Here is a 25,341-nt window from a genome sequence, read left to right as displayed (position 1 = left end):
ATAGGACAATGTGTGTGTGTGTGTAATGTTTTTGTACATTTATATTTTTGTATTTATATTTCCAGTTTAGCTTGTATTATGTTTTTTTTCTACACTGTACTGTCTTTTCATTCTGTTTTTCACTTCTGTAACTCTTATTTTGACCCTGACCACTTTCTGTCTTTACAGCCTGAATTCCCCACTTGGACTAATAATCTTATCTTTATAACCTCATGCTTGGATTACTACAACTCCCTTTTACTAGGAGTTGGCCTGCGTGCTCTGTCACGCCTACAGCTTGTGTAAAACGCCGTAGCCCAATTTCCAACTGGGAAAAGAAAATATGAGAATATTACTCCAGTGCAGGCTTCTTTGCACTTGCTTCCAATTTAATTTAGGCTCGATATTAAAATGATCTTCCTAGTTTTTAAATCTCTAAATGCTCTGGCACCTGTATATTTGTCAAGACTCGCTTCAGTCATACGTTCTCCCTTGCTCACTCCAGTCATGAGTTTCTGCACTGGTAGCCACTCCCTCATTAAACTCCTCTAGGAACAATATTTCACTACTTACCATCTAGACGCTCTTTAATAGCCTATAAATAATAATATGACCTTGTGCTCCCCTAAATGCCAACTTGAAATCATGTTGCCCTGGAATGATCTCCAACTTAATCTACATCTGACTAAGTACTAGGGCGCCATTCGCAGCGGCGTCAGAGGAACGCTGCCGAACGCTCTCAGACGCTGACAAATGACTGTCCTCATAAAGACTGTGAGTGCTCTGCAGCACGCTGACATTTGCTAATATATTGGACATGTGTTTGTGCACGGTTGTGAGTCTTTGTGAAAGTGACAGTTCATTAGTCACATCCTATCGTGCAGCCTGAGTCCTGTGCGTGCACACACACACACACATACACGCACAAACAGATTTATGCAAAGGAACAAGTACACACTAAAACAGTCCCATTGTAATTGATCAGTGACGGCTATATGAAACTGTCTTCCATTAACTCGTCTCAGGGTAACTTACTTATCATTAGATTTCATTTATTTTTTATGGAACATTAAGTAATATTAATATACAAGCCTGTTAAATTACAGTTTTCTTCATTTGTAATCAGTGACTGTTACAGTAGCGTCGTGCATTGAAGCGTTTGCCTGCATGAGCCCAGACGTTAATGTTTCCTGCACTACAGAAAGCTTTTCTCAGATAAGTTTGATTCACTCACATCAGATCATCTGTTTGGATTTAAGCCCAAAATTATTCAAACATGCAGTGCCTATCAAAAGAACTCACCACTTTGGATATTTTCGTAATAAATTTGAACAAAATTCAATATTAAACAAAGAGCTAGTTTATTGTAACATTTCTATCTATTAGTTTCAATCATGAAAATATTTTTTTCATGAAGAGCAAAGATGAAAAGGGTTTATTTTTCTGTCAGCTGGTCAAAATAAGTGCAGCAAATAAACATTTCACTAAAGCTTTTAAACCGGACAGCTGATGAAGAAAGGAGCATTCCTTTCACATGGCCGTCTGCAGAGAGCAGCACTTGCTGCTGGCCCCAGTGACTGACCCTGATTATAGGGCCCCGTGTGTTCAGATGATTTCTGAAAGATTTACAACCACCTTTAAAGAGACAGAGCTCACCTTGCCTGTGGACAGATTTTGTAAGGCTTAAATCTGCTTAGAAAAGATTAGCACTCACAAAATTTCCAGGATAAATCGCAGGGAAGTTTTCACCTTCCAAAACAGATTGGAAGAGGAAAGAAAAATAGAAGTGGAACAGATGGAATTTAAGAAAACATCTCTGACTTGTGTGACGTGTTCAAATTCAAAGGGAAACCGAGCAAATTTCTGAGAAGACTGAAAACAATGAACTGAATGGAGAAATTGACAAAGGCTTTGAAACATGTAACAGGATTAGTGAGTCGGGAGCCTGGAAGAGACGAGGTGAGGGAAGCGAGATGTAAAGACACGGAGAGCAGATGAAGGACAGGATTAGATGGAGGTGGACAGAGGTGAGTGTGGGGTCAGTCCAAGAAGAAATGAATCATTCTGAATGCCAATATGTTGAGCTTTGTCTCCCTCTTACACACACATACATCTCCTGTTTTCCACCGGCCGCTGAAAGATATAGCTCAATGTGAACAACATCCTGATTCAGACTGACAACATAAATAAGTTTTACATGATGACCCACAGAAATTCACATGAAATCTAAGTGGCTAACAGAAATGTTGTTTCATGACAGAATATCCACAGCTCTAATTGGACTTCTGACATGTTTTAATGGAAATATCCCACAGAACGGGCATCTTTAAACTATAAATCTACAATCCTATTTATAGCAGATGGTTTTGGAGGATGAAGTTAGCTCTTCGTCATCACTTTGTCCTCTCCTCTGCAGGCGCCTATTTAAATTAACTGCAGCACCTTTAAGCTTCAGTCTGAATGTAAATTAGACATCAGTTTCACCCAGTAAGTATTCTAACACATCATTAGAGAGAACAGTACATCATCTGAGAATGCAAATGGTGTACTGGCTTACATGGTAACCATGGGGCCCACCTGGAACAGGGACCCACAACATATACAATCAAAGAAGCCTTTTTTTCCTAAATCATTTAGAGCTGCAAATGGTACATACATCTTGATTAAATATGCATTTTACAAAAGCTAGGTTGCTATTTATCAAACGAGACAGGAACCAGTTGGCCAACCATGATCCTTTCTAAGATTGTTTTTAATGAAAGACGATTTAGATGCTCGGTTTCATAGTTGGACAACATCAACATGTTATAAGGTGGGAACACACAGAACTAGTTAGGAGGGACAGTGTAATCATATTCCTGTTGATATCATATTTAAGGGAAACAACCTTTTTTATTTTTGAGGATATTAAATTTGCTAAGTAAGAAATTATTTTTTCTTCATCATTTTATTCAAACTCAGACACTTTCAGCCTGAGTTTTTCTAAAGCCTCTCAGCTCCGACATGTTCTCAAACTAAAAGTGTAATTATTAATCCAAGGACTGTTTCTATTCTAATAAACCAGACCAGAGCCACTAAATTAGAGTTTAGATCCAACGTTGTGTCCAAGCCCAATCCAACCTCTAATTACCTCTAGAGGGCTGAGACTGAAGTAAACCTGACGTATTATTTTAAGCTGCTAACAGTTCAAAATGGTAGTAGTCGTTTGTTGTAATTGCAGGGTGAGTGAAGCGCATATCTTCTGGGATGTGTGTTTGTTAAAGTCTAATTAGCTTCTGCACCTTACTTCCCTCCTTTCCTCAACAGGATAAGCTTCCTGCGCCTCTATTTAGACTAGAATAAAATTTTTTGACTTATAATCCTGAGTGATTTAAAGTCTGAAAAATACAGTAATTGTGCGCCACTAAAGGTGGGGAAAGGCAGACACTTATTAGAGTTAATCTTGGCAGTTCAAGATAAAGATACCGCAAGTTGTTTATATTTTTTTTATTATTTTTAACAATTAAATTAATAAAACTGAAAAAAAGTGATCAACAAACATGACTTCCACTTTGTAAAATCTTCTAGGAATCACATTCAGATTTCATAGAGAGGTCAAAGGTCACATGTGGGGTACCCCAAGGTTCAATCCTAGGACCCCTTCTTTTCAATATTTATATGCTCCCACTGGCTCAAGTTATAACAGGAAATAATATTAGCTACCATAACTATGAGGATTATACACAGCTCTACATCACAATGTCACCAGGTGACTCTGAACCCATCCAATCACTGAATAGATGCTTAGAACAGATAAATGTGTGGATGTGCCAAAACTTTCTCCAACTGAATAGAAACAAAACTGAAGTTATTATCTTTGGATGTAAAGAGAAGCAAACCAGAATCAATGCACAGCTTCAGTTATTACAACTGAAAACCAGCGATCAGCCTGAAACCTGGGAGTAGTGATGGACTCTGACCTGAACCTTCAGAGCCACAYTAAGACRGTCACAAAGTCGACCTTCTATCACCTGAAGAACATCTCTAGGATTAGAGGACTTATGTCTCAGCACCATCTAGAGAAACTCATCCATGCGTTTATCTTTAGCCGCATTGATTACTGCAGCAGCGTCTTCACAGGTCTGACTAATAAATCAATCAAACGGCTGCAGCTGATCCAGATGCTGCTGCTCGGGTTCTMACTAAAACCAGGAAGATAGAGCACATAACACCAGTTTTAAAGTCCCTACACTGGCTCCCTGTAGCTCAGAGAATAGACTTTAAAATACTGATGTTAGCTTATAAATCACTGAACTGTTTAACACCACAATACATTAAAGATCTGTTATCTCCAACCATCTAGACCCCTCAGATTGTCTGGTTCTGGTCTGCTCTGCATCCCCAGAACCAGAACCAGACGAGGAGAAGCAGCATTCAGTTTCTATGCACCACAAATTTGGAACAAACTTCCAGAAAACTGTAAAACGGCTGAAACACTGGGTGCCTTTAAATCTCAACTTAAAACCCACCTGTTTAGAGTTGCTTATGGCTAAATTAGGATTAGAGTGCGGGATTTTGATGTCTTCAATGTTTTTAATGTTTTTATCTTTACTTTTTATCTATTTATGTAAAAGTGGCGAGTGATTGAGAGTCATTGCGCGCACAGAAAAACCTTGTAAATTCTAGACTCTAACAGGTAAAAATAGTGCACAAAAATCCTTGTAGGACGGCGAAGTCCTAGCGCAAAAATTTGCGTGATGGACGGAGCCTGGTGCTCCAAGGTTGGAGACTTTGTCCTGTTAGGCGACGGGGCCTGGATAATACCCGTGTTAAACGGACGGCAGAGTCCGGCAATGACAGGTGCTTAAATTTCATAACAAAAGTATGTTTTTATCTTTTTCTTTAAATCTTTTTCTTTTTTTTTTCTCTTTTTCCAAAATCTCTTTCTCTTTCTTACTGTTTATTTAATGTCACATGCTGTTTTTATTTTGTTTTTTAATTATGTAAAGCACCTTGAAATGCTTTGCTGCTGAAATGTGCTATGCAAATAAAATTTGATTGATTGATTGATTGATTGATTGATTGATTGATTGATTGATTGATTGATTGATTGATTGATTGATTGATTGATTGATTGATCCTAAATGCGGTCCTTTAATCCTGAGGATGTTTTCTACTCCCCGTAGCCAGAGGTATAAAAACGGAGGTGTCACAGCATCCATCAGGCTGGCCTTAACTACCGGTTGTCTCTGATCTCAAACATCCGTGTGTGTGTGCCGCCGGCTTTAAAGATAAATAGAGCTGTTTTCAATAAATGGGTTGAAAACAGGCAGAAGTACTTCTGAGAGTAAGTCAGCCAAAGACGACCAGATTCCGCTGACCTCTAAGCTTTCAACTGAAAGCTCTTGAGGCAATTTCACATTTTATAAAAAAAAAGTGTTTGATGCAGTTCTAGGCTGTGAATAGCCTTTGTGCTGTGAGAACAGCGCAGTAGATCAGTATCTGATCACATCAACTCCCCTGGTTTTGTAAAGAAAAGCGTGTTATGTTAGATGGCAGCGGTTGCTATGAATGTGAATAACCACTTTGAAAAAACTGTCCATGTTAAGCGTCTCGTGACTGATTACAGTGCACGGCAGTGTGTGAACAGTATGCTAATACACTCAGGAAGACGGGCAGAAATTTTTATTGCTTCAATATTCCATTTTTATTTTTTTTTTTTATCAAATGTTTGAGTTGAGTAATAAATATTTTATATGTTTGAACCACTTTCCTTGACAAATACTTTAGGTTTATGCTAATTGGTAATAATTTGTCAATGGGATTAAGATCTAATGTTTTCATGTCAGAGCCTCCTGGTTATTTGTCTTGTTGTGTTTCGTGGTGCTCCATTTGTTTCTAATGACACGGTGAGTGATTAGTCTAGGTGCAATCGTACAAGCAGCAATATCTTTGCTGGTGAAACCCGTTTGATAATGATGAAATAAAGACTGTCTGTGTTTTCTTGAAGGTAATCACAGTTGGCAGTAGAAGAACTCCACTCCCTTTAAAAGAAATGATTGAGTCACAATAACAGAGTAAAATCATTTGCTCTGTACACTTTGACACCTTCCACAGGATTTCTTTTTGGTTTTAATTTATCTTTCATTAAATGTATAAGACTTGCATTTCACTTTTTATAGCAACATAAGCTTTATGCAAATTGCTGGGAAAAATCCCCAGAGATAGAGGATAATTTCACACCTGGTAGTCCTGTGGACTCAATTTGATTGGGGAGCAAATTTACAACATTTGTTACATTTTCACTCGTAGCAGTTTGTTTTTACATTGCTCCTTGTAAAACTAATCAAATCCTTTGAAAAACCTGTTCCCCTCGTCGCCTGTGGTGGCACTGCACCAAGAACCACCGCAGGAAACGACACAAAAGTTTCAGAAGAAGATGCTGAGCACAACTTCCTTTTTCACGAAATGTAAACAGGAATTGGGTGATGTCAGATTTTAGCGGTTGGAGGATTTGTCCTTTGTCTTTGGCTAAAGACCACGACACGAGTCATTTCTCCTGCTAGCGCTAGGCTCGTGGGTTCGTTTCGGTTGTGTTTACCCAGAATGCCCTGTGCCATGTACGTTTGGGATGTTCTCACCATCCCAAATGCACTAAACCATCAAACGATCCAAGTTCTAATAAAGCGAACTAAACAGTACTGATGTGAATGCACCCTGAATATCTCTGTTGTTTTCCTCTACTTTTTCTCCCTTCCATATTGTACCATTTAAATATGGACATTAATAAAGTCAGAGAGCTGCCACAGAGCTGTGATTTGGCAAAAATTAAGCGACTGAGGTTGAAGCAGAGTTTTATTCTGCACCTGAACCTGGGCTTGCTAGTTAACTGCAGAAACGGAACTTCCCTGAAGTGGAATGTTAATGATTAGAACGCGCCCGCCATGGTCTTAGCATGTGAGCTTACAACCTTCTGCTGTGGTGATGTTGACGCTGTAAGAATGGCTTCCAGAGAGAATTTCCAGCCTTTGGAACCTCAGCAAATGGGGTTTCCAAATCAGCACATTGCTTCGAAAATAACTTCTTCAAAATGAACGAGTTTGTCGTCGGAGGACGGCAACAAGGGCTGCTGGGGTAGTCGAACATAATAATATTTTGAAGCTCATAACAGACTACAAGAGGTTCAACTGAGTAAACATTTATTTGAAGTGTGGATTAGCCTTGGGAAGACGTTCAAACCTGCAGTGTTGTCGTTTCATCATGTGTGTGTTGCAGGAATCCTTGGAGGGAAGAGTAGTTAGATATTACGAAGCGCCAGCAGCACAACGCTGTGAAACAGCAAGCCAAGCAAAGCTTTCTGCTCCCCGTCCTCTGCTGTGATAATTAGGCCCACCGTGTCAGCAGACGGATAGTCAGAGAGTATGTCTCTAATAGATACTGACGGAGGACTTAAATTAAAAACCCTGGCCCTTACTGTGTGCTCATTGGATTACATGCATTATGCAGCGGCCTATTACAGCCTGACCGCAGGTGGGACCACTCACTTCTCCTTTTAAATATTAGCATTTCATTTCCCTCAGAGTTGTTGAGCAGTGCTGGAGCTCTCTCTCAGCCATTTCTCCACCTACGACTTCATCCGATTTCTTTATATCAATCAAAAGTTTAGCTTAACGGTGGTCAAATTGTCTAATATTTTCAAATAGTTTGCATATTTCAGTATTCTAGGCTGATTTCTAACCATTTTTTATTTTTCTATTGGATTTGGGATTGTTTGTTGGTGATGTTCTGCTTTTGTATGAAGCACACTAATAATGCAGTGACTATTGAAAATAAATGTTTCTTATGGGCTTGTGGTTCTGTAACAGCTGAGTCAACTACTGAGGATATTAACAGGACTGTGGAGAATTTGACATCAGACTGAGGACGTCATTCAGCCCTTTGATTCAGGTGTGTTGGACCAGAAGACATCTGAAAGTTACACGACTGGAGTTGAAGACATTCTGTAATAAGAGTTTATGACTGAAGAGAAAAGAAACACAGCAGACATTAGACTAAGCAGCCAGCAAGCAGAACATCAACCAACATAAGAAAAACTAAAAATTGGAGATAAGATTCAAAGTTTGCTACCAACTTCCAACTCTGTTTAAACCATGGATGTTTAAAAAAAACAAAACAAGATCAAGCAAATAAATGACTTTTTTAATTTTTTTATTTCTTATTTTGTAGAAAAAGTATGTTACTCAAAAAGAATTTTGCATGTTATCTGTATTAAAACAAAAGCATCTAGTTTTCCCATTTTTGGGGTTCAGTTTCTTAAATTAACTCTCAACATAAGAGCAGCATTTGGATCACTTTCTTCCAAATCACCAGCTGTATTTATCCAGTTTTAATGAATTGGATAAAAGCTGATTTGGGAGCAGAAATGTCAGGTTTTCAGTAAAAGTCTCAGAGTAGATGCAGTTCTGCTTGTTTTAAAGACTTGGTTATAAAACGGTGAATACTTTGTATCATACTTAACTTTTTCCATCTGAAAAAAATTATGTCAGTAATAATTTTACCCTGATAACAAATAAAAAGTTTCAATCTGAATTGACCACGTGTACTGGATGGGTCAGATTTGGATCATTCTTAAATTGCAGCTGGAGGGGCTGCACAAAACCAGTCTAAGGGCCACAAACAGACCTCAGGCTACAGTTTGGACACCGTCGGTCTAAACCTCTTAAAATTATCTTAAAGACTAAGCAATCACATCCTAATTATAATCTGAATATATGTAATTCATATCAAATATTACTCATCAGAACAATGTTTGGGTTGAGCTTATAATGCTGCTCTGCTGAACCCAGGTTTGCATTTTGGAGAGTAAAAGTAGAAAATTGCATGACTGGGTCTCAAAATATGTTGAGTCCCTGATGTACTCAAAGGGCAATAAATAGTCAAGATTTGTTTTAAATCAAAACTCAGGCTCAACCATCAAACATGTGCAGCCCCAGTTTATAGCTGGCATAAAAATAAATCTGTTCCCCTGACTACAAGTGATAGCATCTCAGTCTTTAGCTCCATATCAATATTCGTATGCACACTTTCTGTTTGTTAAAAGCCAGTTCAAAGTTCTGTTTAACCAGAAGAGGCAGTGATTTTCAGCTCTGCCAGAAACGAGAAAAATAATCACACTGCGTGCTGGCTCTAAGGAGAAAGAAATCTGCTTCCAGGCCAGTAGGACCTTGTGGACAAAAACAGTCAGAGCGATCTGAGAACCAGATGGAAATGTTTACAAGCCCAAATGTTGAGGGGCATGCAAACAAATTTACTCTATTTATGTGATGGACATGAGCTGTGTGGGCAGACGGTGGGGCCCAAGACTCTGTTGTATTCATTCCGTCTTAGACCGACTCTGAACAGCTCAGAATCACTGAGCTGTTCAGAGTGATCTGAAGATCCAGGTCGTCACACCGCCACCAGTGGTTCCTCATTCCATCCTGACCTCTCTGTGACCTCTATTAGCTTCCGTGTCGACTGATGAGCTGCTATTAGAAGTAAGAAGTTCAATAAAACTTCTCTGATGACTTTTGTGTCATAACCAGAACTGGATCAGAAGTCCACATATTGTTTGATATCTAGTCCCCAATGACGTCACTCCTTTTTCTTGACAATGTACTATCCTATTTCTAGATTTGGAGTCCCTTGAATCCATTTCTGTTTAGGAGCAGTATTATGTAAAGTTTGAGAAATCCTTTAATCTCTATGGGAACAACTCAGCTGTGCAAAATGCCTGGGTAGACCTAGCTCTCTGCCTTCAAGATGAAACTTCTCCTTAGAGCTGCAGTTTCCACCCCACTCAGCTCCTTCAGACTAGCTGTCAGCAATTAGAAAACACCTGGTGGAACTGTGGATCTGCTGAGCTCATTATAGGAACTAAAAACGTTGTCAAAGGGTTAATAGAGGAGCCATGTTTTGATGACTTCCTGAAGGCTTAAACCAGATAATATTGCTGATGTTGTGATATCAGCAATATATGTTGATATTACAACCATTCCCTTTTATATTGGATGATTTAATTTTACTTTGTTGCCATCTCAGGAGCCACATTTTAAAACAATGTTTTACAAACAAGAGGTGATTAGTCCAGTTTTTTCCTTTTGTTGAACTTTTAGAAATCAGAGCAGCTGCAGTGTGCCACAGTGAAGGCAAAATAATGCTAAAAAAAAAAACAGGGCAAGAACAGCTCAGAATCACTTGTATTCTTCTCTTTTTCTCACTCTGTGTTGACTCTGTCAGCAGAGCTTTGTGAACGGAAGTGTTTCACTATTTAAAAAGTCTGTTGTGGAGTCTCCTCCATTGTTTTGCTTAGAAAACATCTGGGACCTCCTTGTTCTGCCAGTAAATATGGAAGCCATCAGGACCATCCAAATCATCGTAGCCTTATGTTATTTTATTCAAAATACTAGGGGGAGTTATGGAGTTGACAGGGTTTCTATATTTTATTCTTTATTCATAGTTGTATAATAAACATGCCACTACAAACACCTCGTTCTCTGACATCATACTATTTGATGTTCCAGGATCACAAGCCACGAGTTCTTTCAGACGCTGCAGAATAAAAGCAGCGCTGGAGCCAGCACTGAACTCTGTCATCATTCTGATGCAGCCAGTTCATCCAAATGCACTGAGAGTTTTAAATATGAGGAACAGCATGCTGTGCCATCCTCAGTATGTTAACATCTGCATCAGATTCTGCTGATTTGGTTCTCAGATAAATGAGACAAACTTGCGGTGGATTTGAATAGAACTGGACTGAGTTCAAGTGGAAAGGCAGGTAGAGCTGCAGCCTTAATGCACTGGGCTTTCCTGGAGTCCTGTTTATGTGGATTCTCTCTTGGCGTGCGTGCGTGCGTGCGTGCGTGCGTGCGTGCGTGCGTGCGTGCGTGTCTGTATTCTTGTTCCTTCTGTATATCTTTGTTTTTCTTGTGATGGACTGGTGTCTTGTCATGGAGCACCTTTCATGAAATTTCACATGAAACTCTGGAAGGAGTTGTAGAAAATGAACTGAACTGAATTATCTGAGCATAGTTTAGAACTAAAACATGAACCAACTGCAGCCGTCCCCGGCAGTCCGAAAAAAAATCCATTGGGAAGCTTCAGCTCGGTCAAAGTTCTGCAGCTAAGAGGAAACGTCATATCAGACTCATATCTTGCTTCCTTGATCTTTTAGAATAGATTCTAAGCTTCTTATTGCTGGTGGTGGTCAAACGTTTTGTTACATGGGCCCAAATCATCAATAATTATTTAAAGCAGATTTGGGTGAACTAAAATCTGCTTTTAAGGAAAGTCACCAGACAGTTGGGCTGTTTAATATAAAATTTAAGAGAAAGTAAAAAATATTGCTATTGCAACAGTAAGAACATTTTAATCTTTTGGTAATTATATTAGCTTAATGAGAAATAAAAATTATCCGTCTGCATTAATTTGTGCTGGTGCACAAAAATAGCCCAGAGGTCACTTGTGGCCTCGAGGCCAAACTTCTTACATTCCTGGATTACAAACTTCCTCTGTAAATACTGGGGTGTAAAAAAAGTGTTTGCCCTCCTGATTTCCTATTTTGTCCATGATTGTCACACTTCAGTGTTTCAGAACATCAAACCAATTTAAATCTTAGTCAAACACAAAATGTAGTTTAAAATGAAAAAATTCCAAACCTACATGACAGCCTGTGTGGAAAAAGTATAACTGATTTAAAATATTTGAAGAAGAAAAGAAAATCTTTTATTATAGGGGCAAGGGGGGAATGATGTGTTTATTTGCTCTATAAATTCTGTTTGCTTTGTTATTCATCATCCCTCAGTGTCAGTTTGAGGAATGCTACATTCTAACATATTCCAATCTGCCGCAGACAATTCCCTCATTTACGAATGAAACAGTTGAAAATTCACTGAAATCAGACAGAAAGCTACATTTAGTACACTAAACCAGAAATGTTATCTTCCTTTGCTGCTGATGCTGCCTAGCCCTGTTTATAGGTGTAGAGCTCTGATAATCACAGACATTTTTAGAATCTAAATCCTTGGCCTCATTCATTATAACAGCAAGCTTTTCTTTCCGGATTATGCTGTGCATAGATTCCAGGCTGGTGAGTAATTGTTTAATTTCATATTGCCCCAGCGGTGGCATATTACAATTAAACTGAAGCAGTGCGTTCGTTCCTCTTTTATTTTCGACAAACAGCAGTAGAGAATGCATAAGTGCTGCGGCGTCATGTAGCCAGATGGAAGACGCTAATGGTTCATGTGTCGCCACGGGTGTTGTGAGTGACGACACGCTGCTCTGCATGTGTTCAGAATGAATCATTTTTCATGCATTGTAAATTTAGATTTATTTGTCTGTTAGTCGTTTATTGAAGACGTACTGACGGATATCCTCTCTTTACGCCAAAATCAAACAGAAATCCAGCGATGTCATCTCATGTCCCCATAGCAGCCACATCTACTTTTTCCAGTAATTTGCGGATGGTGATCATAACGGAATCAAAGTGGAGTTTGTATGACTGCAGCTCCTTTATATTTTATGATTCTATCAGGAATTATGAATGGGCTCTTACCCAAAGTACTCAAAGGATTATGTCTGAGTGATTAACTGAGGCCTTAGAACTGTGTCAAAACTAGATTAAATGAAAGAATTAAACATTTCTCCATTTACAGCTTCGTCTCAATCTTCCGTTGATGATTTTCCAGTTAGCACAGCAGAGCAGCAGTCTCAGCTGCAGTCAGATCAGAATGTGTACACCACAAACAAGCGTCCCCTTTCACACTGTTAGCTTAGCTGAACAAAAACATTTCTCTGAGAGAGACAGGGTTTTTTAATGCGGGCGTATTAGAATCAGTGTAGATATAAAACAAAAATGAATAGTACATTTCTCAAAAAACTCAGAAATGTTTAGATTAATCTCAGAAATTTGAGGGAAAAAAACTTGGAAATTTCTTTCAAAAGTCATGGCAACCTTTCAGCTCCTTCAGACTAGCCAGCAGCAAATAGCAAACCTGGTGGACCTGTACATCTGCTGAGCTCATTGTAGGAGCTACTTCTCAGTGCAATGCTGGTAAAAACGTTGTTAAAGGGTTAATAGAGGAGCCATGTTGTGATGACTTCCTGAAGATGTAGTGTTAGAGAGCAGGAGACAGAGGCCCAATTTCAAGGCATTAAATTACAAAGTCAGATTTCTTCTAAGTCATATTTGATATGTACACCGTGGAAAAACAGCTTCTGAGCAGAGCAGAGCTTAACCAATTGGAGCAGAGCAGATAAAGTCCTAATATAGAAATACAAACGTGTGTGTGAATGATTAGCCTGTGTGTGTGCTGGTGTGTGGGTGTGTGCGTGTGTGTGTGTGTTTCCCAGTAATGTACCGCAGACCTTTCCAGGGCGCACTGTAAAGATGGATGGTAATGGGAACAAAACCCACACTGCACAGATAACATCATGTTTACGCCTTTTGTATCATGATGGGTATTTAAGGTCACCTTTCACGAAGAAAAGGAATTTGGAACATGGAGTACCTTCAGGTGACTGTGATGTAATATAATCCAATCCCAGAGTTTTTTTTTTTTTTCCTAGATGTATGGCACCATGTACAACACAGGAAAGCATGTGTCACTGCGGCCGGACAAAACACATCTGGTGAACATCTCTGGGGGCCCCCTGGGTTACAGCTACCGACTGGAGGAGGTCCGCCTTCACTTTGGGAGTGAAGACGCTCTTGGTTCTGAGCATCTCCTGAACGGACAAGGATTTCCTGGAGAGGTGAGATGTAAAACCTGAGCTCTGCTTTTCTATCACAATGACCATTTCTATCAACAAATTACAGTAAAAGCATAAATGTGAACCTCTTGTCGTTGGTCTCTCACTGCTACAACTTACAGTACTTGTCACCAAAACTTTAGGCATAATTTACATCAAAGTATCCCTCACAGTACCCTGCTATATAGACAACATGACTAATCTGACGGTCTTATCCAAACACAATGAAATGAGGATTTGTCAGTCTGAGGCTCTGACACTAAACACACCTGGGTGTTGCAGGTAATCCATGCTGTTTTGCTGTTTGTACGATTGTTTTGAGAATTGCACTTATTGTTCGCAAATGTCAGAAATGATTTGAAAAATGCACCAAAGTGACTTGAGAAAAACTGTAGTATTGCACAGCTGTTAGTGGTATTAAGGCAAAGAAAAAGCAACTGAATAACAAGAACTCACATTACAGCGGGAGGCTATAAGAAGAACAGAGTGGTGAGCATATTTTTACTTAGCCTACCACTACAATTGCTGAGGCACGTAGTGTACAGAAGTCCCAGACGTTCTGCAGTCAGTCACTGCAGACTCCAAACTTCATACAACCTTCAGATTAATTCAAGAGCTGTGAGCAGAGACGTTTGTGGAATGGGTTTTCTTGACTGAGCACCAAGTGCAATGTAATACTGGGGTGTGAAGTACACCACCCCTGGACTCCACAGCTGCAGAAACATGTTCAGTGGAATTATGACTGATGTCTCTGTTTGTCAACCCAGTGGATAAATCAGAGCTGCTCTCAGCTGCAGAGTTGAGTGGAAAGAACTCTTACAGTGTTTCTCACTTACGTTGGCGCATTTCTCGATCATTTTACGACATTCACGAAACAGTAAGTGCATTTCTCAAAACTATTTGTACAAACAGCATAACAGCATGGATTACTTGCAAAACCCAGTTTCTTTCTCAGAATCCTGAGGCCATTCCACAATGAACATGTGGAATGGCCACTGTATCAGTGAACTGTATCAACATGTTCACTGTATCAGTGAACATGTTCATGCCTCAGAATATCAAGGCTCTGTTTCAATGTGTTTGGATGAGACAGTCGTAAGCGGGATGCTCTGTTGTAAACTAAAGTTTGGATGACAAGTATTGTCATTGACAAGACTGTTCATGCAGTGCTGTAGAAATCACAGTACAGTTTTTATGTTCTGCCTCCTAAATCCTTCACCTCCCTCCTCTTCTTCTCTCTGGCTGTTGACTCATCCGAATCTTTGTCCTTCCATTGTCAGAAATGTAACATCATGTTGTGCTCTGGCTTTATACACCATGTTCTTACCAACTGATGGTTCATCAGATGCACCTTCAATCTATTTCAGAAAACTGGTTGATTGTTGGTTGATCTAACGCTTCACACATTTCAGAACGTTGGAGAAACTCAGGATTCACCAGGAAGCAACTTATCAGTTCAGGACAGATTTAGAAAAAAAACACCTAATGGAAATATATAGAAATATGATTAACATAATATTATAAAACCTTGTTCAAGCATTTTGCATGCAAACACTTATACAATGAAATTATGCTGAAATATTGTCGAGGTCTAGACTATTCAACAGAGACCTGTATAATACATTTTGATCAATATGACAAAAGCAATTGAAAATGTAGGAAAAAGCAGAGAATTGCGCTTAGTAACCTGTATGGTGTACAGAAGCATTTGCGACTAGATCAGAGGAACAGGAAACTGTTTCTTTGATGTGAACAAGTGACACATTGATTTCAAGACTGAACAAGTTGCTTTGAAAGTTTCAGTTCTGCTCTGAGAAACGAACCAAAGTGACTGAGAAAAACTGTGACACTTCAGCCCAAGTTTTGGACAACACACTCGTGCCCCTTATAGAGAACGCTTTCCTTCCCAGAATAGTTGACGTTGTTATAGCTGCAGAGGGAGGCATCATACTAAACCAAATGGATTAGCTGTGAGATTCCTTTAAGTTAATACGTACATGAAAGGAGACCAGCAGATACATTTGACAATATATTAAAGGTAGAAATATTCATTTAAAAATCCATCCTATTCAGGTGGCTTGTCCTTATTTTGTTGCACATATATTCCATTGCCAGTGCAAAATACCCAGGCAGCAATAATCTAATAAAACATATCAACTCATTCCATTATGGGCCCAGAGGAAGATGAAAGGCCAACAGCATCACCCCGGTCTGCTTTGTGGAATCATTTTAGGTTTTGTAAATGTTCACATTTTGTTCAACATGTTCAATATGCTGCTCTCTGACTTTCTATTGTGCCAATAAAGCTCTGCTTTAAATATGTGGAAAGCTGCAGTGAGCATAACTTTAGTACAAAAATGAAAGACCTGGATTTATTCCTGCCATTAACCGACTAGCAAGGGATGCAAAACAGGCAGCAACATATATAACAACATCAGTATTGTTGTTAACTTGATAAATATGATAAACTGGCATGGATGAACTAATCATTTACCCAACATTATCTGCATGCAGCAGCAGCACCACATAACTTACACAGCTTGTTAGGAAGAAACAAACTGTTGCCACAGATCGTGCTCAACAACAGGCCCCCAGTCAGTGATCAGATCCAAAGTTGTAACCGGCGTCAGCATGGGTACACTACAGTGTGTCTAAATATGCCTTGGAAAGTCACATTATCACATCTTAACCAATTAATTGAGTGTAGGGACATGCACTGGACATGTCCCATATGTCCAGCCTGCATCATCCCCAATGGATGGAGCAACCAGTTTGAAAATAGAATTTACCTGCTAGGCTGACCCGTACAATAACTGTGCACAATCACACTTATTTGAAAAGCTGTAAATCGATTATTATAGTCATGTGAGACATTTCCCGTTTGCTTAACAAAGTAGAAAAGAAGACATGCTGAAAACATTCAGTCTAGGTTTTGCTTCCAGTGCTTATGTTTAAATCATATGGCTCTTCTTCTCTTTGTTTGTCTCTTTCAGGTCCAACTGATCCACTATAATCAGGATCTGTATGCTAACTACAGTGAGGCAGCTAAGAGTCCTCACGGCATCGCTGTGGTCTCCATCTTCATTAAGGTTTGATTGTCCTCTGAAAGCTAGCATAGTGCAATCTGACTAGATTCCTGCAATAAAATGCGTTGACCATGATCAGAAAAATAATAAGAATCAAGCATGACAGTAATTATTGAGTAACATGTAGTGCATTATAGTTCAAATACTGTGGGAGCAAAAAATATAACCACCAGAGACTAGCATGACTGTAAATAATGACATTCTAAGTGTAGAAGATCAAGTTACTGTGAAGGTTGATCACTTACCAAGCAAAGAGATCTGCAGAATAGCAGGTTCTACTCAGTTCTTTGACTGATTAACATGTTAAAAACAAAGTGCAGTTTGTGAATAATGGATTGTAACAATCCAAATTGCAGCAAAAAGAAAACAAAAACTTTCGTTTGTGTTGCAGCTTGGTTTCTTGTTAATACTTGATGTTTTTTTTTTTACATTTCAGCTCTCAGAAAACTCCAACACCTTCCTCAACCGTATGCTCAACAGAGACACCATAACCAGAATCAACTACAAACGTAAGACAAACTGAACAGACAAACTGAACAGAGCTTTCTGGTTGCTGATCTGAACCAAACCTGAACACTCTCTATTTTTGTCTGGATTGATCTTTTCTTCATGAGCAAAACACCATTTACTTTAGGGAGGATGGTGCTTTAAAATGTTCTTTTTACCTTTTGTTCACACTTAATAGTTTCAGATCCGTTAACACGTTAATATCAAAGACAACCAGATGAAATGCATCTGGTTGCATCACGTTGAAAATGCATCACGTTTTAAAATCATGATTTTATTAAGAAAATCATGATTTTATTAATTAAAGGGGAAGTACTAGGTAAAATCAACTTTTCTTTGGCTTTACATCATGTTATAACGTTATTCCCTCATCAAAAACATACCTGGAGTGTTGTGGTCTGCTTTATATTAATTTTGGAATTTATTCTATGCATGATTTGTTATCCTGCTGTGTTTTTTTTACTGTCTTTTAAACTGTTTAATGTTGTTAATGGCTCCTCTGGGGATGTGCGTTGCAAATTAGCTAAGGCTATAAATGCCATTGTGTTCTGTCTTTGCTTGTATTTGCTTATCTTAAGCTCTTCTCCATTCCAAGAGAGAAGACAAAAGTTTTGTACTAGTCTGAGATGGAGGCAGATGTTCCACTGAACAGTTCATAAAGAAGAGAACTGCTACTCAGTAACTGTGGAGACTAATACAAATTTCTGATTCCTGTTGAATTACATTGAATGTGGCAGAATTTCAAATGTGATGTTTAATCATATAAACAGAGTGATGGATGTTAATTCCAGCCTGAGGTGGGACCATGTCATAAAAATACCCGGAACACAAAGATGACTCACTGAGCAGAACGCGCCAGATTTGTGTGAGATCAAAGATTTTGTTCTTGACAAGTAAAGAATTTATTTTAGCTTTTTTAATCAGTACCCACTAAATTGGCCTCATCCTGCACGTATTTATGTTTTCCTCTTTTTATAAGTGAGAGGTGCTTTTTGCTTATAATTGTAAAACACTTTTATTACCGAATAAAAGTTGTACTTTGAGGAAAAAATATCAAAGGTTGTTTTTTTTTATCACCATAGATTAATGAAAATGGCAATAATCCCTCTGTCTCAAAGTTTAATTTGGAATAAAATATCTTACATTTGTTTGAAGGATCTATTTATTCAGCAGAAAAACGGTGCCATCAAGTATTCCTAGGTTTGTCACATTTTGTCACATTACAACAACAAACAAGTGCATGTTGTCAGGCTTTCCTTTAATAGCCCAAACAAGAAGTAGCACAAATAGAAATTTGACAATGGTGGTGTAATTTGATTTCAACTAATACATATAAATAACATTTATTGCACCCAACTGCCCCCAAAACGTCATTTATTTGTGAATAGACTCTGTGTCTTTTAATCTCGGCATATAAGCAGATGTTCTGTGAATTCCTCAGAGATTTGTTGCTGAACATTAGAAAACATCCAGCATCATGGAGATGCTGCTTGTCTTGGCAGACGGGTCGGGGAGGAAGCAGTGGAGATTTTAAAGCAGGGTTAGGTTCTCAAACATCTGCCACAACTCTGATCAGTCCTTCATCTGGACACCTGCTGGCCTACCAGGACATGGACGTCCATCGGCGCTTTAATCAGAGAAGTAGAAGAGATGGACTCTGGAGGAGCTGCAGAGGTCCAAAGCTCAGAACCACCATTACTTATTTACGCCAATATCTGACCTAAACAAAGCCATTGTTGTAAAATTGACTTTTTGCATCATCTTATTGTTATTCCCTCATTAAAAAAACATACCTGGAGTGTTGCCTTGATTCTTTCATGCATGTTTGAGAAATCCTTTAGTCTCCATGGCAACCATTCAGCTGCAAAACACCTGGGTGGACATAGCTCCGCCTTTGTGACGTAGCTCCTCCTCTGAGCTGCAGTTTCTGAGCTCACAGAACAGCAATAAACAAAGTACTGACTTGAGATCTGAATAAGGAGGCAAAACATCTTAATCAAAATTGGCATTTTCTCTTCAATTCACATGTATTCACTGTTCTTAATTGGTCTGTCACAAAAAATACCATTAAAAACACAGGCATGTATTTTTAACAAAGCTTCATATGATTGATAATTAAAGCTGTTAAGAGTCACATCCACAGACGTGTCAGTGTTTTCTCCCTGCTATCAGCGCTTCAGGAAGAAGCTTTAACAGAACATCTTCTCACACCAAGCTCTATGCTTTCTCCCCTTTCTTCAGATGATGCATTCCTACTAATGGGCCTGAACATAGCTGACCTTTACCCTGACACCATCCGCTACATCACTTATGAGGGTTCCATCACCATCCCTCCCTGCTACGAGACCTCCACATGGATCCTCATCAACAAGCCAGTTTATGTGACACAGATGCAGGTAGTTAAAAAAGGGATGAAAACGTAACACCAGGATACATGCATTCTAGCAGGAATATCATTTCTAATTATCGGTGCTGGCACAAGCTCCAACATGTCTGAATTACAAGTTAGCTTCTCAAAAAGACGAAAGGAAAACATCTTTACTCCCTCAGAACAGACAGAGTTCTGTAACTCCAGAAAAGAACAAGCTGGTTCTCAGAACCGGATGAAGTGATGAGTGGAACCTGCTTTTTACCACTTGATTCAAAGAAAAATCTCTGCCTTGATTTATTAGTTGATATAAAAATCACAATCTGCATACAGGTTTTATGACGACGCTATAAATCTCCTCGCCATTGTGAAGTAGTTGCTCCAGGCCTTGAAAGCCTTTTCATGTTGCCTCAGACAGGGACTGGGTGTTATGGTGTTCCAGTCCAGAACAGCACTTATCTGGAGGAAAGCGGCTCACACACACACACACATACACACACACACACACACACACACACACACACACACACACACACACACACACACACACACACACACACACACACACACNCACACACACACACACACACACACACACACACACACACACACACACACACACACACACACACTGCAGCCTCTCACTGGACTCAGCCCTGGGAGGAAGATGTCGCCTGTGCAACTGACTCTCCGTCTTTTCCTGAGGAACTTTGTGCTAGTTATTCGTTTTACCGTTTATTTGCACTATGACCAGCCTGAGGTCAACATTAAACGAAAGTATAATAAAAACTATTATTCTTACTCTTATTATCAACATGTTTACATCCTCATCATTACTGTGATTTGTCATGGCTTTTTGACACTCATGTTCAGCAACAAGGCAGTTCAAAGTGCTTTACATGGATTAGAAGGAAATACAAACAAAATAAAAGAAAAGCATAAAGAACTCCACAATTTATAAAGTAATAGGAGTTTCTCTGGATGAACTAAGAAAAGAAAAGTAAAAGTATAAAACTACGGTACATACTGGTAATCCATAATTTATAAACTAGTAGGCTTTTCTCTGAATTCTTGTTCTGATCAAACTAGATGTTTCTAAGCTTGTTCTAGTTTTTTTTTTTTTTTTTTTTTTTTTTTTAACTAACAGGATTGTCTCTAGGTCTTGCTCCGATATTAAAAGTTTAATGCTAAATGTTGATCTATGGTAAGGAGTAATTTCTCTAGATAAACTAACAGAAGTTTCTCTTGAAGTTTGAGGTCATTTCTGCTCTGGCTTCAATGAAGTATCAAACTAAATGTTATGCTATGGGTTGCTAAGCAAGTAGTAATTTTACTACACCATCTATTTTATAACACTTATCAATTATCATTAATAATATCTAATTTGGTGTGGTTCACATTGCGTAGCACATTTTCTACATGTTAGAGTGCTGCTTATCTCTGTAGCCTGGTCAGAAACGGACTGAGCTGTGGGTTTGTCCTGCAGATGCACTCCCTGCGCCTCCTCAGCCAGAACGAACCGTACAAGATCTTCCTGAGCATGAGCGACAACACCCGGCCGGCCCAGCCTCTGCTGCAGCGCTGCATCCGAACCAACATCAACTTCAACAAGCAGGGCCGTGACTGCCCCAACAACCGCGCCCTGCGCCCACAGTACAGAGGTGAGCCGACCGCTGCTGTCAAGAGAAGGGCTCAGTTCCGCTGGAAGTGATTGCCGTACATCACGTTCTTTTCTCGCTTCTCATTCTCCAGAGCTGATTAGGGGAGCCGTTACATGCCAAAAGTGGAGATATTTTTAAGTTGCTCCTATCTGGACCATTGAGTGCACTTGCTCAGTTAAAAATAACCAGGAAACTTTTGGTCAAAGTCAGCAAATTACTGTTCAAACTTTTTTACAGTGGAATGTCCCATAGTTAACAGAGACTACAGACATGAGTGATCAGCAAAAATGACTGCGACACTGAAAGTTCTGGCAGAACTCTGTTACTCTGATGGTATTAATCAGGCTAATACTAATACTATTTACATCTTCATACCAAAGCTCATCTTTATCTCTGCTTAAATGAATGTATATTTATTACCATATAAGCTAAAAGCAGTAGAATGAGCTGAACACCGTCACCCTGTCAGTCACTTACACTGAACACACAGGAATGGAGTTGTACTTACTTTGTAAAAACACAATCTTGCAGAGTAATTTTGTTCTAATGTCTTAGAACTCTTGAAATATGAGAAAACTATCTTACAAGTAACTTTCCAACAAGACAAAAGATCTTGTCAGAAATTCCATAATAATGATAACAAGTATTAGTTCCTCTGACAGATTATTTCACTAACCTGGGAAAAAATCTGCCAGTGGAACTAATACTTTTTCATTTATATTAGGGAATTATTTACTTAAAGCAGGCTCTTTTATCTTGTTGGAAAGTTACTTGTAAGTTAGTTTTCTCATTTTTCAAGTGAACAAATATATTTGTTTGAGAAACTACACCAAAAACACTTGGTAAGATTTTGTGTTTTTGCCATGTAGGAAGGTTTTAGCCATAGTAAACTATTTATTTGCCCTGAGAGCTACCTATTTTAGTAAAAAAAAAAGTTCTACCTGTATGTCCACTAGGTAGTGACTGTTACATCTAGAACATGTTGTGTTTTTTATTCTGTAATACAGATTTAAGCAAAAGCCTACAATACATGATTTAATAGGGCTAATTAAGGCCTTTCCACACATGATATTATATCTTGTGGTTATTTTACATAGAACACTGACATAAAATCCAGAATTTAGCTGCTTATTTTATTCAACTATGTGCTGTACAGACATGGCACCGTTAGCTTGCCAACTGCTGTCTCAAAGCAGCGTTACCTTATTAACAGTCAAGGCTGGTGAGTGACGAATCAGCTCTGTCTGCGAATCCAGTGGATGAGTCTGGTTTTAGCAGTTGCCAGGAGAAGTGCTCTTGTCTGACTGCACTATGTGGAGGGCTTGGTCTGGTGCGGTGGAGCTGATGGTGTGGGGCCGGTTTGGAGAGGTTGGGCTCGGCCCTTTAACCACAGTGAAAGGAGTTTCATCAAACTGAGGTGTTTCAGATAATTCCATGGTCCTCAGCGTGACCGCCTGCCTGTTCACAAAGTGAGGTTCAGAAAGGCATGACTTGTGCTGGTTGGCTACAGATTCAGCAAGTAGCTTATAAAAACTGGGATTTTTATTTGTTAAAACTTTATCTAGCTACATTTCCATTGACCATCTAATTGCACAATTTGAAAGAAATTTGCTCAATGGAAACAACTTTTGAAAACATTCTCACTTTTTGATGAAAGGTTTTGGCGCTGGGATGAGGCGGGGTTTTTTTGGCCACACTGAAACTGGTTTATTTCACAAAACTGCAATGGAAACAACTTTTTAGCATCACATGGGTCACATGATCCATCTCCGGATGTTTCCACTGGTGCAAACCACAAAAAAGTTGACAGGAAGTAGTAGGAGGAGGATGGCATGGCATGGCATGTTTCTTAATGACTTATCGCGTGAGCAAACTTAGTTATGTGTGATTTTAATTGCGTTTCTTATTTAATGAAAATACAGCAATTACAACATTGTGTTTTCTCAACATTTTCATAATACTGACATTTGTAGACAGCAACAATGTCTTGATGGCATAGTATGAGACAATCTGTGTAAATCATTATCTCCATTGTCTCTTCCCTGTGGTCCTACTGACATCTGCAGACATTGCTTCTGGTCAGAGTCAACCAATGAGAGCACTGTCAATCATATCTGTGTACACCCTGCTCACACCCTCCCTATTCTTCCCAGCATCTATTACATTGTAAACGCAGCACACAGTTGCAGGAAAACAGTCATTTCACTAGTGCCTTAAGCTAACCTGAATAACCTTCCTTTTGACACAGCTGCTTCACTTATCTGTTGTCTTTAAACCACTTTGTAAATTTCAACCCTATATAACTTTTTCCTTCCATCGCTTCCGTTTTCTGTTTTATTCCCCCAAGAGTATTTTGTTCTTATGGTAAGTCATTAGTATCAAAAATGAGATATATATTAATGTTGTGTTCTGAACCGTAAAAAGCAGGATGCACCCCGTCTTTTACTCGTAAACATGTTGTGAATGACAGCGTGCAGAGGAGTAAATACGTATCATACAATCATAAAAAAACCTGCATATTTTTGTGCATATTTGCACCTGTTGCTCTGCTTCTGTCTCAGTCACACTAACATTTAACTCACGTTACCTGTAAGAGAATATCAGTAACCTTTAACATATTTAAAAAGATATAACATTTTCTTTACACATACACAATCTATAGAAAGACGGGTTTTATGTGGTCAACTGTATTTTCTTTTTTGTTTAATATTATTATTTTTGACTTTTACTATCACTTACCTTATGTTTTGGTAGTTTTACTTTTAAATGATAAATTAAACATAATGACGTGAGAGCATTGATGATGGCGACTGGGTGGCGTTGCCGCGGACGCCACGCGGCCGGATGGACGTCCGCTACCGCTTCCAGCTTTTTTTCTTTTTCTTTTGCTTTCGTCTTTGAAGTTTCTCTTTCAGTTCTCTTCCGAACTGCAAGTTCACTCTGCATTCATTTCTCTTTTCTTCTCTGCTGTTTCCATTATGCAGTGAATCAGTGGCTCCTGAAGTAAGCTCTGCAGCGGTGGCACCAACCAGTGCAGTTCCACAGGGCGACGCGGCAGGACTCCTTCTTGTCTGCTTCACTGGAAAAACTGTTTGAGCTGAAAAAACTGCAGATGAACTGAATGGAAGACTCAACAACTGGACTTCTCCACAGACAGCTTTACTGAACTAACATTAGCTAAGCTCAGTTAACCCAACTCCAGACTGTGCAGGCCTCCAACTACACATCCACAATGTAACAGCTCATTACGGTTGGCACAGCAGTGATGCAGTTCAGGCCAAAACGTAATATAAATCATAAGGCTCCTGATGTCTGCACTCTGTATGTTCTTATTTGTTGTTTAAAAGCTACCTGGTTTGTCAGATGGATGTAATGTAAAGACAGGAGCGCCTTCACTCTGATCCAGGCTTCAGAAAGTAAATATCAGAACCGTCATCGCTCACTGAAAGAGTTTACAGTTCTACTGAAGGCCCGTACGCCTGGCAATAAAGAAAACAAAGCTGCAGTGCGGAAGGAATGAAAAATATCCTGCTCATTATATGAAGTAAAAAGAAGAAAATCTCATTTTATAAGGGAATGTCAGTTTCACATTCATTTCATTGTGTTAACATTATGTTCTATACCAAAACTGGGGAAAAAAAATTGCTTTAGACTTTGAAATGTAGTGATTGAAAAGTTTCTTGTGTAAAAAAATGGTTTTACAAGATTAAAATAATGTTTTAAAGGCTTGATGAATGTTCTGTGTTTAATGAATCTGAATAAGTGGTGTCTTTTTTTTCCATGACTTTTTCTCCTTCATGACGAAGTCACATTCAGTGTCTTACAAATCAAGAGGCTTTACATACGACTTCATAATGAAAATCATCTTATCTCTATAAAGCTGTTATTTTCATTATTCAAGTCTAACCTCAAGTGTACAAAAACATTATTCATTATTCATGCGTTATTCTTTATTAAATAAAGATGAAGC

General features: G+C 38.9%; 1 protein-coding gene across 2 annotated transcripts in view; it reads left to right on the top strand.

The window, feature by feature from the left end:
- LOC103468161 (carbonic anhydrase-related protein 10-like) overlaps positions 1-25,102 on the top strand; it is a 90,566-nt gene extending 65,464 nt beyond the window's left edge. Inside the window, exons 4-9 of one of the 2 annotated variants that reach the window (XM_008415047.2) lie at positions 13,567-13,752; positions 16,743-16,838; positions 17,272-17,344; positions 19,584-19,738; positions 21,197-21,371; positions 24,356-25,102. In XM_008415047.2, coding sequence (XP_008413269.1) covers positions 13,567-13,752; positions 16,743-16,838; positions 17,272-17,344; positions 19,584-19,738; positions 21,197-21,371; positions 24,356-24,378 — 708 coding nt within the window. In that variant the 3' untranslated portion in view covers positions 24,379-25,102. Of the gene's footprint in view, positions 1-13,566; positions 13,753-16,742; positions 16,839-17,271; positions 17,345-19,583; positions 19,739-21,196; positions 21,982-24,355 lie in introns of those variants that run through there. The other variant, XM_008415046.2, reaches the window with a different exon arrangement.
- The last annotated feature ends 239 nt before the right edge of the window (positions 25,103-25,341 follow it).

This window comes from Poecilia reticulata, linkage group LG8 (genome assembly GCF_000633615.1).
Source record: "Poecilia reticulata strain Guanapo linkage group LG8, Guppy_female_1.0+MT, whole genome shotgun sequence".
Lineage (NCBI taxonomy): Eukaryota > Metazoa > Chordata > Actinopteri > Cyprinodontiformes > Poeciliidae > Poecilia > Poecilia reticulata.
Note: the sequence above shows the minus strand (reverse complement) of the source record. Positions and strands in the feature narration are given on the sequence as shown.